The 15,592-nt window shown below is 40.1% G+C and overlaps 1 protein-coding gene across 1 annotated transcript in view; it reads left to right on the forward strand.

Moving 5' to 3' along the window:
* The window catches only part of GDAP1L1 (ganglioside induced differentiation associated protein 1 like 1), a 48,381-nt gene that overhangs the window by 23,797 nt on the left and 8,992 nt on the right, over positions 1–15,592 (forward strand). Inside the window, exons 3-5 of the mRNA XM_063425600.1 lie at positions 9,596–9,769; positions 10,457–10,551; positions 10,979–11,093. Coding sequence (XP_063281670.1) covers positions 9,596–9,769; positions 10,457–10,551; positions 10,979–11,093 — 384 coding nt within the window. The remainder of the gene's footprint in view (positions 1–9,595; positions 9,770–10,456; positions 10,552–10,978; positions 11,094–15,592) is intronic.

Below are 15,592 nucleotides of genomic sequence, written 5' to 3' on the forward strand. Positions count from 1 at the left end.
ACAGTTTTTCTAGAGTTGCCAACCTTTCCATTAAGGATTTAGGGTTTTGCTACAAGTGTATATTTCACAGTGCTACTTTTTTATAGTACCCACTTGTTAGCTAGTATGCAACAGTTTTTCTAGAGTTGCTAACCCTTCCATTTAAGAGTTTTAAAGGGCCAACATAGTACAACTCTGACTTTCTCCCTTTACCTCTCTACACCTCCCCTTATTTGGGAACAGTTTGGACTTTAGTTCTCTATCTATAGGTGGTTTTCAAGGACGACAGTTGATTTTTCTACGATTTCTATTGTCCATTACCACAGTTATTTAGGAACCACTCCATTTTTATTTTTATCTTTATTTTTGTTTTCTTCGTTATTTTCATTATTTGTGTTTATATTGTTTTATTATATTTCCATTAAAGGTTAAGTTTTAGCATTACAACTAGGAAGGGGTTTCCTACCTTGGTCGATCTGGAATAGAGATTAGGAGTTTCCTATCTCTCTCTAGATCTTCCTCCCTTGTTCTTTTCTCCTATAACGTATGTAAGGGTTACCCCCTTTCCCAGGTTTCCCCAGGCACACTCATAGGCTGGTTGCCCCAGGCAACTAGCTTTTGGTTCTCTCTTTTCGATATTTCTAACAGGTTTCAATACCTTAAAAGTGTGCCGTGTTCCTTACTCCAGTGTAATTCATTAACATGGCCAGTTTTTTGAACCAATTAAAAGACCCAAATCAATGGTGTCTAGATGCTGACAAAGTGTTTTCAGATAAAGAATGTTTATTTCCATCAACTGACATGAGCATTGAATCCAAATTTAAACGTTTATCTAATTTATGTAAGCAACAAATCAGGATTGGGTGGGAATTATCATCTCTACACAATTATCTTAATAAATCCATGATACCAAGGGGTCTCAGGGTACAAATCTTGCCTAATATTGACATGGATGACGCTGCCCTTCTAAAGGAATGGGAAGAGGCAGCGAATCTTTGTTCTAAAACCTTTATGGATATCATCTGCAGGTTTGAAAATAAACGACTCACCGCAGTTAATGAAAAAGTTATTGAGGCAGTAGAAGCCACTCAAACCTTTAAGGAAGATCCTAACTTTAACACCCAAGAGGATAATCTTCAACAAAACTTAAACAAGTATAGAGATTCAATTAAAAAACGAAAACACAGAAAGTTTCCCAGAGATCATCACGACTACAAAAATGAGCGAGTGTATAGAAAATTCAAAAGAAGTACCAGAGTAGATTCAGATCAGAACACCACATCTGAATACGAGACATCAGATACAGACAACGACGATAGCAGTACCTCTTCTATGTCCCAGGCCAGTGAACAATCAAAAAGCATTCTTAAAAAGGGGGTGACTTTTTTAGGGCACAACCCCCGAGAGGGGGAACAACCACCACAGTACAGACAAACACGGTACAGAGGAAGGGCACGGAAAAGATACTAAGCACTAACACCAAGGTGCTTAATCTCTCTGACACTATACTCACTGAACAGCAATCTCAAATTTTGATGAAGGGCTTATCTTTTGTTCCGGTCCCCCCTTTTAATAAGTTTGACTGGATCAAAGACATCCATTTGTTTGGGAGACGGTTGACCCTCCATAAGTTCTTCTATACCATAAATGAAAAAAGAGCCAAAGATCTCGGCTTTAGTGTTAGAGAATACCAGTGTCTAAATGATTTAGTGTCCCTACTGGAGGATAACGATGTTACCTCTCCACAACCCTATACAGAACTGTGCCCTAAAAGCAAATTCACTCCTAATATCAGGGACTTTAAAAATGTCGAGCTATTTATAGAGTCTGTATGCAACATGATACAGAAGCTCAAAGTCGATTCTCTGGAACCCCGACCTCACAGTAACCTCTCGAGGGAGGAATGGCGAGCCCTCCGTGGCCTGCGAGACAACGAGGACATCATAATCAAACCGGCAGATAAGGGTGGAAATATTGTGGTTCTAAATAGGACACACTACATCCAGTTAGCTACTAACATACTCAAGGATGAAACAACTTACCGTACCCTAAAATCTGACCCTTCCACTAAATTTCTATCGGATCTCAAAGCCATCTTGGACTCAGCATTTGATGATGGCATCTTGAGTAGGGACGAACACACCTACATCTATAATAAAAGTCCAGTGGTTTCTACATTCTATTGCCTACCCAAGGTGCACAAAAAATGTATCCAACTAACAGCTAGACCTATTGTGTCAGGGGTTAATAACCTAACGAACAGGGCCAGTCTATATGTAGATACAATAGTGAGACCATACGTCGAAAAATTACCTTCATACTTGAGAGACACTAAGGACACATTAAAATGTCTAGCCTCTCTCAGTATACCAAGCAACGCACTTCTATGTAGTCTCGACGTGGAGGCCCTGTATTCGTCGATCCCCCATACTCAAGGTCTTGTGCATTCTGAATGCTATCTTGCCACACGTGGTCCGAGACATGGTTGCCACACGAAATTCGTGATCAATTTGCTGAGATTTATCCTGACCCACAATTTCTTCCTCTTCGATGGCCAGTTCTACCACCAGGTGCAGGGGACTGCTATGGGCACGTCTTGTGCTCCATCGTATGCCAACCTGCACCTGGGATGGTGGGAAGAAAATGTGGTGTTCTCTGATACCAATGCTGATTTCACAAAATATGTATTTTTGTGGAAGAGATTTATCGATGATGTCCTCGTTGTCTGGACTGGAACGGAGGACTGTTTCAGATCCTTTGTGGAAAATCTGAACTCCAATGATCTCAATCTAAGATTCACGTTTGAGATCGGAGGAACCACACTTAACTTTCTAGATTGCACCTTTAACATCTCTAAAGACTTGGTAATTGATACTACCCTCTATAGGAAGCCCACCTCAACAAACACCATGCTGAGGTGGGATAGCTATCACCCGACACCCCTCAAAAATGGGATTCCAGTTGGACAGTACCTCCGCTTGAGGAGAAATTGCTCAACTGTGGAGGAGTTCATGGATCAAGCTAAACTCCTGAGAACAAGATTCAAAGAGAGGGGATACCCCAATCGTTGCCTCAAGAGGGCATATCAAAGGGCACTATTGAGTAACAGGGAAGACCTCTTAAAAGACAAGGCAACACCATCCAAACAGGAACCCATTCGTTGCATAGCAACGTTTGACTCCGGATGGGACCAGTCCAAACGGATACTGGGTAGGTTCTGGCCACTGATCTCTCAAGATCCCCAACTGAAGGGAGCTGTGACTCCATTTGCTTCTCTTACTGCACGGAGAGGGAAAAATTTAAAAGATGTCTTGGTTTCCAGCCACTTGTCCTCTAGATGCGCCACTACTAACTGGCTTTCAGTGCAGGGTACCTACCAATGTGGTAAGTGTGTAGCCTGCCAATATATGATGAAAAACTCTAAAATACTTCCAAATTTGATAGACAATACGGCATGTCAAGTGAAACACTTCTTCAACTGCAACATGAAAGGCATCATATACCTATTGACTTGTGTATGTGGACTTAGGTATGTGGGGAAAACCATACGCCCCTTTAAGAGGCGTGTTATGGAACACATACACTCAGTCAGAAACCTCAAAGATACCCCTGTCGCTAGACACATTAGGAATTACCACCACGGCGACACGAGGGGGGTAAAATTTGCAGGGATTGAGAGAGTCCTATTGGGTCGTAGAGGGGGTGACTTAGACCGCACTCTCCTCAGAAGAGAATCCTTCTGGATTTACAGTTTCAATACACTGACCCCCAATGGTCTAAATGAAGGGTTCACGTTCACTCCCTTCATTGAAAAATGAATTACACTGAGAGCATTATCTTATACCATCAGTAATGCTTCTATCTTTAATCTGTATATATTTCATAAATTTCTGTAAATACTTTTGTTATATTTTGAATAACTTGGATTACATATACCTGTCCCTTTAAGAGCTGGGAGTCTTGGATGCTGTCATCTTCAAGACATACAAGTCTTTGATACTGCCTTTTTAAAGACAAATTTAAAATTATTATTAGACCCGTTCCTATATGTTTTATTTTGAATTATCATCACTATTATTATTATTATTTCATTATTATTATTTTTCTATAATTATGGATGCACACCAGTGTAATATGACTGAGTCATAATTTTGCTGCATCCCTCTAGTTTATAGGAGTGATTCATCCCTTCTTTATTGATTCTTCATAAGCATACAATTGGGGTCTTTTTCTTTATTTTGAAGCAAGCATTTAGGTGGTTTGACATCCATTTGCATATCCTGTCAATCAGCCCATGACGTAATCAGATGGGCGGAACTGATTGGAACGCCGTTTTTTGGCGCGAATGAATCCTCCACTCCCTCCTTATGTTGCCGGCTCTCTAGGTATAAAAGAGCCGTCAGAAGGACAGCACGACGCTTGTACCTCTGACGAAGGCGCATTTTGAAGCGCTGAAACGCGCGTTAGGTAGCTAGTCAGGAGTGTTTTCCAGACTTTGAGTCTTTAGTCTAGCCAGACTGTTTGTTCTTTTATCGGAACACTTGAGGTTTACTAAGAGGGGTTCCAGGGGTTGAGAGTCTCTGTTGGCTAAACAGTTAGCCGAGTTTTAACTGGAAGTTTGGAGGTTCAGCTGGCGATTTAGTCTACCGAGTTTAGACACACTTCCTCTGCTCTATGTGGGTGGTCTCCTGTATGTACAATGCATGGGAGCTCCATAGGATATAGGGTTTTGCTACAAGTGTATATTTTACAGTGCTACTTATTTATAGTACCCACTTGTTAGCTAGTATGCAACAGTTTTTCTAGAGTTGCCAACCTTTCCATTAAGGATTTAGGGTTTTGCTACAAGTGTATATTTCACAGTGCTACTTTTTTATAGTACCCACTTGTTAGCTAGTATGCAACAGTTTTTCTAGAGTTGCTAACCCTTCCATTTAAGAGTTTTAAAGGGCCAACATAGTACAACTCTGACTTTCTCCCTTTATCTCTCTACACCTCCCCTTATTTGGGAACAGTTTGGACTTTAGTTCTCTATCTATAGGTGGTTTTCAAGGACGACAGTTGATTTTTCTACGATTTCTATTGTCCATTACCACAGTTATTTAGGAACCACTCCATTTTTATTTTTATCTTTATTTTTGTTTTCTTCGTTATTTTCATTATTTGTGTTTATATTGTTTTATTATATTTCCATTAAAGGTTAAGTTTTAGCATTACAACTAGGAAGGGGTTTCCTACCTTGGTCGATCTGGAATAGAGATTAGGAGTTTCCTATCTCTCTCTAGATCTTCCTCCCTTGTTCTTTTCTCCTATGACCTCTTTGCAGTTTTTATAACTATTCTTAAAATAGTTTAGGGCCATTGTAATCCCTCCTTAAAATGTTTTGTTTCTTTAAAGAGTATTTCGCTCTTGCTAATTATACTCTTCTTTGCTAGATAAAAGCTCTGATCTGTTTTATAATCATTACCTTCCAGGAATCTATACAGTTATTTCTGTATCAGGAATGCACTCCCAAATGTGTCCTAGTGACCTGCCAGGCGTCTAACAGTGTGATTTGGCATTAAAATCCCTGAAAGAAATTAGCAGACATTCAATTCCTGCACACTTAAAGACAGGGTGCATGAAAGGCTGATTGCTGTAGGCAGTCAGGTAGACTGCAATGCTTTTGGTCACACGTTTGAAGGAAGATGGGAGAGGTGTGCTGCCTATAATAATGAGTAGACTATATATGTCTGACTGCAAAGCGCTCCGAACTCTATAAGGTCACTAAAGGCTCCCAAGGCTTACTTGTAATAAAAAGAGATGTATGTTCAGTCAGTATGTGTGAAACTAACAAAAAGAAAACCACAGTAACAATTTTGTGTCAATTTCTCCTGCAGAATGTTAATTTGTTAGTAGGTACATTTGTAGCAATGCCTGAGGTGTTTACACTTTGTTATAAGCTGCTGAAAGACAGACAAAAATAGCTGTTTCGGTATTCCATCCCAGTATATCAGGGAAATAACAATGTGCGGATTTCATAGTAAACCCGACATCACAGCCAAAAAATTGACAGATATATACTGAGTTAAACGGACACTATAGGCAAAACAACTTTAGCTTAATGAAGCAGTTTTGGTGTATAAATCATGCACCTGCAGTGTCACTGCTCAATTTTCTGCCATTTAGGAGTTAAATCAGTTTGTTTATGAACCCTAGTCACACCTCCCTGCATGTGACTTTCACAGTCTTCCTAAATACTTCCTGAAAAGGAACCTAGATATTCTAGGTTCTTTTATTGCACAGTCTGTTTAATTTAGAATGTGCTATCTCCTACTCTGTTAATTGACTTCTAAAGCCTGCATGAGCATCCTGTATGTGATTAAATTTCGATTTATAGAGCAGGAGATAAAAACATCTAAAGCAAGTCAAAATCTGATGGAAAATGAAACCATTTTTTTGTGCAGGCTGTGTGAGTCACAGTCATGGGAGGTGTGTCTAGGGCTGCATAAACAGGAACAAGTGACTTGGCTTAACTATCCTTACTTTAGCCTGTCCTGTTATTTTGTGAGACTTTGGCCTCGTCTTGTTCCTCGACCATTCTGAATCTGCTTTATACATTAAAGGGACACTCCAGGCACCCAGACCACTTCTGCCCATTGGAGTGGTCTGGGTGCCAACTCCTACTACCCTTAACCCTGCAAGTGTAATTATTGCAGTTTTCATAAACTGCAATATTTACCTTGCAGGGTTAACTCCTCCTCTAGTGGCTGTCTACTAGAGGGCACTTCCATGTTTATAGTGTCGCTCAACGTCCTCATGCTATGTGAGGACCTCCAGCGTCGCTGAAATTCCCACAGGAAAGCACTGAAAGAATTTTTCAATCCTTTCCTATGGGGAGGTCTAATGCGCATTACATCTCCCCTGCCGGATGACGTCGGCGGGGGAGGAGCGTGGGCGGACCCTGACCCAGCGCCGAGGGACATCGGCGCTGGATACAGGTAAGTCACTGAAGGAGTTTTAACCCCTTCAGCAACTTGGGATGGGAGTGGGAGGGAGAGGGGACCTGCAGTGCCAGGAAAACGGTTTGTTTTCCTGGCACTGGAGAGTCCCTTTAAGTCCAGCCACCTCTAAGGACTGGTTATACGGGCTTTCTAAGATTTTTGTTTTGCGAGCTCTGTACATTCCTGACAGAGATAATACGTTAACATGTCTTGGTTCTCTCCAGAAAGAGAAACAAGGAGTCTTGAAGAATTTGTTCTTGCGTTGCAGCTTTCCCTGGGGGAAGTATTGATTGAGAAGTGAGGATGACTAAAATATATAAACATGTCGTTAGAAGGTCAGAGGATTTGTTGGACTAAGCAGATTTCCGTGTAGATTGAAGCAGAGGGCTACACTTCAGTTCTAGGAAAGAATTCTTTAATAAATTAGTTTTCTTGAAATTGCTACAATTCTTTCCCTGTTAATTGATTAATTTACAGTAATTCTATTATTAGAATGCTTTTTACTGAACATTTAATTCTTGTAAATCTATAAAATTATTTTAATTTGTTTAACAGTGATCAATGTAAAGCACTTAGTTAACCCCTTAAGGACACATGACGTGTCTGACACGTCATGATTCCCTTTTATTCCAGAAGTTTGGTCCTTAAGGGGTTAAAGGGACACTATAGTCACCCAGACCACTTCAGCTCAATGAAGTGGTCTGGGTGCCAGGTCCCTCAGATTTTAACCCTTTAGATATAAACATAGCAGTTTCAGAGAAACTGCTATGTTTACATTAGGGGTTAATCCAGCCTCTAGTGGCTGTCTTCCTGACGCAAATATTTAGAGTACTACAGCAAAGGGAATCTGGTCTTACATAATTATGGAAATTGTGTCACTCACAAAGTAAAAAAAAAAAAAAAGTACTTAAAAACAGCATCCAAAGTGCTGAAAAGCAACAGGTGTCTTAACGCGTTTCACTAATCAATGGCAGGTCTGAGGAAGCCATTGATTGGTGAAACGCGTTACGACGTCAGCACAGCACCATGTGGGAGACGGTTCTGTAAAATTTTGGCCTCATTTGTTAGCTTTCCATGGGCTTAGTAGGGATATTGAATCAAGCAATGCATTAATTTCATTTCTGGCACAGTGGGATGACGGGAGTTAATCAGCTGAGATCTAAAACAAAATTACTCATAGTTACTCAGGAATAATAGAGAAAGTGCCATTCTGTGGGTTTATTTGAAAGTGAACCTATCATGACAGATAAAGGTTTGCAGTATTCAAACCATCTGGCTTGACTCGTACAACTACGTGTTTCTTCCTTTTATACTATTAAAAGCTCATATTTAAATTTAAATTTATTCAGATTGTCTAAAGGTGCTGCAGTACATCGTTCTGTCCTCTCTCCCTGCTGCTATCACACAGAGCCTGCCCCTTATCCCTACCTCCCCTTGCAAGCATTGCGTCCCCTGGCTGTATTCAAGCAGGAGAGACACCCAGAGGTTTTTTTTCCCTGATAGCAGATCATAAAGAAGCACAGCCTTATCTCTGCTCATCAGCATAGTTTGGCACAGACAGAACAGAGGAGGAAATGGCTGTTTTTTTAAACTCTGATTTTAGAGAAATCTAACAATTTGCCACCTATCCTGCTTGCAAAATGTATACATGACATTTTATTCTCTTATAATTTAAGACGAAGTCGTATTTGTTATGACAGACACCCTTTAAAAGGTCCCCTGAGCTAGGAGTGCACCCCAAATTTGCCAGTACAGCTCTGGTGATAAAAGACAGTGTAGGGAAAGTGCTGAATTACTAAATCTCAGATTGAATGGCAATTACATGTAACACTTTACAATCATTTATTTATGGGTATTTTATCATTTTCATTTAATTTCTATCATTTTCTGTAATAGAACAGTTGGCAGTGGCACTTGATAATGTAGGGATGATCCAATTATGTTTCAAATAAAACCGCTTATAAATACCTATTCACGGTAAATTACTATAGCCTATCACAATATTCCAAGCCCCACTTAGGGATCATGTATTATTTAGACCATGCTGTATTCCACCGGCAAAATATATATTATCACTGGGGAGTCTATTAGTGGTATGGGATAATCAACTCTTTACATATAATATAGTGAATATCGTTTTTTTTGTTTTTTGGTTTTTTTTTGGGGGGGGCAGGGGAAACCCACCCCCTATTCACACAATTGCTACCCCATGCAAGCCTAATATTAAACATATCCAAGTTTAGTTTTGTTGTAATGTCTATTATAAGTGTTGCCTCTTATGCTAAAATATACTGCCAGGATGGTGTGTTAAAAGCATGAGGACAAGCCGTAACATACCAGTATGATAGCCCCTCCTGGTGGTTTCCAAGGACCAAGCACAAATACAGTCAATATTTTTAATGAACACATTCGGGTTCATTCGTTAAACTCCAAATTGTAGATTATTGAAATCCAAATGGCAAATTGTAAACTTTTTTTTAACATTTGATCTGAAATTTCTTATACACATTTTAATTCACATTTTTGTTTGGAATGTAGTAAATAAACCTTATCGTTCTCCTCCTAGGCCAGCAGATCTTTTCATCATCGAGTAGAATATATTGAATATGTTCACCTTTGTTTTTCAATTCTAGAACTTATTCCTCAGTTGATACCTGAAGCCGGGAGTCTTCTCCACACCCGAGTCCTCCAGTACAGAGAAATCTTAGAGAATCTACCAATGGATGCCTACACACATGGATGTATTCTACACCCGGAACTCACAGTGGATTCCATGATCCCAAAGTACGCCACTGCAGAGATCCGCCGTAAGTGGCCATGTTATCTGGCTGCCTTTTGCTATGTCAGCAAGTGGGGAAAGATGACCTTATAAAGTCCATTTGCCAGGTATCAGTAGCAGGTCCACCAAAGTTCTAACTAGAAGTCAATGGGCCGATTGTCAGTACTGTAATAAGTGAAGCTATGCAATACCCAAGATTTCAAGAATTCGCATAGTCTGTCTGTCTTATCTATCTTTCTTTGTCCCTTTTTTGAAGCTGGAATTAAAACATAGGGTAGGGTACGAGTGTAAGTAAGGCCAAATGTTTTTTTACTAAATTTTGACTAGATAAAGAGAAAAAGATAATCATATATATATATAAATATATATATTTTTTTAAAGAATATATAAACTTTCTGAACCCATTTCACTGTAATGTAATATGACATTTTCTGTCTGTATTTTATATACCAATCGAAAATGTCTGGTTTAATTTATAGGCGTAAGACACCACTGTCTTCATTTTTGTTTGATAACTAATAATTTTTATAGGATTTTAAATATTGTACAAACATTTATCACGTCGACAATGCGACCTTTACCCTGACAAAAAACAATGTTGCAGAAAACACTGACTTTTTTTAAAAAGAACTAAATGCATGGCATAGAAAATGATGTTGCTTTTCAGTTAAGTTAAATAAATATTGTATTTTCTTCTTCGTCATTTGCACTTCAGGACATCTGGAGAATGCCAGCACTGAACTCCTCAAACTTGATCACGAAGAACCTCAACTAACAGAGCCTTATCTTTCCAAACAAAAGAAACTCATGGTAAGGATCTGGTTGCCTTATTTACAAATAAAATCCCTTCTCCAGATCTCAGGGAATACGGCGGTTAAACGCAATCATCACGTTCTGCGGCGCGTTCTTTGTCTTCAAAGAGAAGCATCTGGGATGACAAGCACTTGCGCAGCAAGCACCACAATTCTCCAATCAAAAGCTCTCTACGACAAGCATTCAGATGAAGTAATGTGTAAAAACAGAGTTTGACTTGGTTCACACAGGGAAAGCGCCTCTAGTGGTTGTAATGAACACAAAGACTAGAGTTGTGTGTAGCCTTGCAATGGAAACATTGCCGTATCTAAAATAACAAGGGAATTGCACACAGACCACCTTGTTTAGATGAAGTGATACCTCTAGTGTCCCTTTAAATCCCTTTAAAAAAATGACTTTGTTGTTTCTTTTTGTTTTTTTTAAGGCAAAGATCTTAGAACATGATAATGTGAATTACCTGAAGAAAATTCTAATTGAACTAGCCATGGTTTTAGACCAGATTGAAGCCGAGCTGGAAAAGAGAAAAATAGAATATGCAGGTAAGAAAAAAAAATCTCACGTTATTGTTCATCAAATTAAAAGTAGATGGAGATAAATTAAAGAACATTACAGGTTTAATCACTTTAAACCCTGTAAGCTTTATCTTAATATCTCTTGCAGTGAATTTTCTAGCGTAGACTCTTAAAGTGAAAAGTTTGTGGGCTTTGCATTGACCTGAGTAATGTGTATTCTTGTGTATAAACAAAGTAAATATGTATTCAAATGTATTCTTTCCTTTGGTCACCTCTAGTGATGTCCCGAATAGTTCGTTGGCGAATAGTTCCCAGCGAACATAGCTTGTTCACGTTCGCCACTGCGGGCGAACATATGCGATGTTCGGTCCGCCCCCTATTTGTCATCATTGAGTAAACTTTGACCCTGTACCTCACAGTCAGCAGACACATTCCAGCCAATCAGCAGCAGACCCTCCCTCCCAGACCCTCCCACCTCCTGGACAGCATCCATTTTAGATTCATTCGGAAGCTGCATTCTTAGTGAGAGGAGGGAAAGTGTAGCTGCTGCTGATTTAACAGGGAAATCGATAGCTAGGCTAGTGTATTCAGTGTCCACTACAGTCCTGAAGGACTTATCTGATCTCTGCTGTAAGGACAGCACCCCCAAAAAGCCCTTTTTAGGGCTAGAACATCAGTCTGCTTTTTTTTTTTTCCCTGTGTAATCTAATTGCAGTTGCCTGCCTGCCAGCGTGTGTGTCAGGCTCACAGCGTATACTGTGCCCACTTGCCCAGTGCCACCACTCATATCTGGTGTCACAATAGCTTGCATTTAAAAAAAACAAAACTTTTTTGACTGTAATATAATAGCAGTCAGTTTTCTTCACACGTGTGCGTTTCAGGGCCTGCCAGGGCACAGTGTCACACCAGTGCAACTCATATCTGGTGTAACAGTAGTGTACATTAAAAAAAACAACAACACTTTTTTGACTGTGAAATAATAGCAGTCAGTTTCCTTCACACGTGTGCGTTTCAGGGCCTGCCAGGGCACAGTGTCACACTAGTGCAGCTCATATCTGGTGTAACAGTAGTGTACATTTAATAAAAAACTAGAAATTTGACTGTGAAATAATAGCAGTCAGTTTCCTTCACACGTGTGCGTTTCAGGGCCTGCCAGGGCACAGTGTCACACCAGTGCAACTCATATCTGGTGTAACAGTAGTGTACATTAAAAAAAAACCCTAGAAATTTGACTGTGAAATAATAGTACTACTTAACACACCTTATAATAACGCAGAGAGAGGCAACGCAGAGAGAGGAGTCTGAAGAAGAGGAGTCAGAGGAGGAAGGTGGCTTTGAGGAGGTGGAAGACCAAACACAGCAGGCGTCCCAGGGGGCTTGTTGTCACCTTTCAGGGACCCTTGGTGTTGTACGTGGCTGGGTGGAGGAAGAGACCTTCAATGACATCAGTGAGGACAAGGAACGGGACATGGCTAGCTTGGTATCCAACCATGTTTGCGGTTGTTTGCGGTGCGTTAAACGGGGAGTTTGGTCTGTCACTGTGAAGCGGGCGTAACCCTTACACTGCCTGATCGATACAACACCTGATCGATACCTGATGTTTTAAAGCACGTTATTCCAAACTATTTAGGAATGTTAGGTGATTTCTGCCCTTTATGGATTAAAACCAGACTCTGCATCAACTATGTAATTTTCCATGGGAGTTTTGCCATGGATCCCCCTCCGGCATGCCACAGTCCAGGTGTTCGTCCCCTTGAAACAACTTTTCCATCACTATTGTGGCCAGAAAGAGTCCCTGTGGGTTTTAAAATTCGCCTGCCTATTGAAGTCTATGGCGGTTCGCCCGGTTCGCCAGTTCGCGAACATTTGCGGAAATTCGCATTCGTCGTTCACGAACGGAAAATTTTATGTTTCGCGACATCTCTAGTCACCTCCTATGGGTCACCTATCATGGATGAGTGGGGTGCTCAACCCAACAGGAATCTGTCTGTATTAGAAATATACACAGAAAAAAAGTGGAATGGGGGGGCACACCCGGAACATGCATTTCTCAGTAGTGGTAGGGACCACTACTCTAGAGGATCATAATTCATCAAATAAACTCACTGGCATTTGTAAGGAACTTGATGGAAATATAGCTTTTTCAAAAATGCACCAGAATGTAAAAATATCATATCCCCCTCCCTTGTAAATTGCACCCATAAAGTTTGACCTACAACAGTCGCTGATTAGTTTGGGCGAAGTAAAAGAAGTGGGTGACACTTACCGTCCCTCTGCAGAGGTGTAAAACAGAATAGGGCAATGGCACAGTAAAAAAAAACATAATTAACGCAATGTGAATAATAGGGCTTCCTGGGCTAAACGTTTGCAATGTAAGTGAACACATAGACACGTTGTTGGGAGGGAATGTGCTAAGAATTTTACTTCAAAGTTAAAACACATGCCGAGGTTTTGAATATAAACTGTGTTGTGTAATGTTATTCCTATATCATTCTATTCTACAGCCCTGGCGGCTTTAAACAATCTATTGAATAGAACGTAAGCATGTTTATATTAGTAAAATCGAGCGTGTGCTACAACACTGGAAGTAATCAATGATTTGTTTTACTCGCCCTCTTGTTTTTTTTTCCAATACACAAAGCTTTGTTGGAAAAAAGGGAAGAAGTACGGAAAAACTGTGATTTCGAAAAAATGTCCCCAAACTCCTCTCAACACAAATTGATTGCCTGCCCAACAGCAATTTAGCCAAACACTCCTATCCACGCACCGTAAATGAAAAGGTTAGATACTCAGCAGATGTTCCAGCACAGACGTCTATAGTCATATCTGGGAAAATATGGGAGAATTTTTGAGATTCAAGAATGCACAAAAGGCTGTTGATTATCTGTGCAGTTTTGGATTAGGTAAACTGTGCTTAAATGACCACTATAGGCACCCAGACCACTTCAGCTTAATGAAGTGGTCTGGGTGCCAGGTCCATATAGGATTAACCCTTTCTGCTGTAAACATAGCAGTTTCAGAGAAACTGCTATGTTTACCTATGGGTTAATCCAGCCTCTAGTGGCTGTCTCATTGACAGCCGCTAGGGGCACTTCCGTGCTTCTCACTGTGATTCTCACAGTTAGAAGACGCCAGCGCCCATAGGAAAGCTTTGAGAATGCTTTCCTATTGACTGGCTGAATGCGCGTGCGGCTCTTGTTCAGCCGATGGCGCCAAAAAGGGGGAGAGTCCCCAGCGCCGAGGGAGCCCGGCGCTTGAAAAAAAAGTAAGGGATTAACCCCTTCCTCCCCCTTCAGCACCGAGTATGTTTTCCTGGCACTATAGTGGTCCTTTAAGAGAAATTTAAGTTTACTACCCTAATGAAGCTTGGCTACACCAGGAGAAGCCACAAAAAAAGGTATTTACTTAAATGTGTCCATTACAAAACATTATACATAAACAATACAACGCATGCAATTTCTTATTTTAAATAATTCAAAATGTCAGGTTTCCTTTAACAATTCTTATCTTGTACTTGTATCCTTAGCACTTAGCATAGATCTCCATCAATGCAGTAATCAATAAATGCATGATATATTATCTACTGAATACTTTGAATACAAATTCACTTCTAGCATAAACTTTAGACTCATTGTGTTAATATAATAGCACTGTCATTTATACTCCCCCAATATTTCAAATGGACAAAGAGGGGCACTTTTAGGTGACCTACTAATAACAATTTATACAACTAAAATGTAATTTAGAACAAGAACAAGAACAAAGTATATTATTTACACAGACTGATTTCTAAACACATTTATTGTAGATAAAGACACATTATTGGGAGTATTATTGCTGTGAAGTTCTGTTATACACTCAGACACATTACTGGGAGTATTGTTGCTGTGAAGCTCTGTTATACACTCAGACACATTACTGGGAGTATTATTACTGTGGAGCTCTTTTATTCACTCAGACACATTACTGGGAGTATTATTGCTGTGGAGCTCTGTTATACACTCAGACACATTACTGGGAGTATTATTGCTGTGGGGCTCTGTTATACACTCAGACATTACTGGCAGTATTATTGCTGTGGAGCTCTGTTATACACTCAGACATTACTGGCAGTATTATTGCTGTGGAGCTCTGTTATACACTCAGACACATTACTGGGAGTATTATTGCTATGGAGCTCTGTTATACACTCAGACACATTACTGGGAGTATTATTGCTGTGGAGCTCTGTTATACACTCAGACATTACTGGCAGTATTATTGCTGTGGAGCTCTGTTATACACTCAGACACATTACTGGGAGTATTATTACTCTGGAGCTCTGTTATACACTCAGACACATTACTGGGAGTATTATTGCTGTGGGGCTCTGTTATACACTCAGACACATTACTGGGAGTATTATTACTGTGGAGCTCTGTTATACACTCAGACACATTACTGGGAGTATAATTGCTGTGGAGCTCTGTTATACACTCAGACACATTACTGGGAGTATTATTACTGTGGAGCTCTGTTATACACTC

This window comes from Pelobates fuscus, chromosome 6, assembly GCF_036172605.1.
Source record: "Pelobates fuscus isolate aPelFus1 chromosome 6, aPelFus1.pri, whole genome shotgun sequence".
Lineage (NCBI taxonomy): Eukaryota > Metazoa > Chordata > Amphibia > Anura > Pelobatidae > Pelobates > Pelobates fuscus.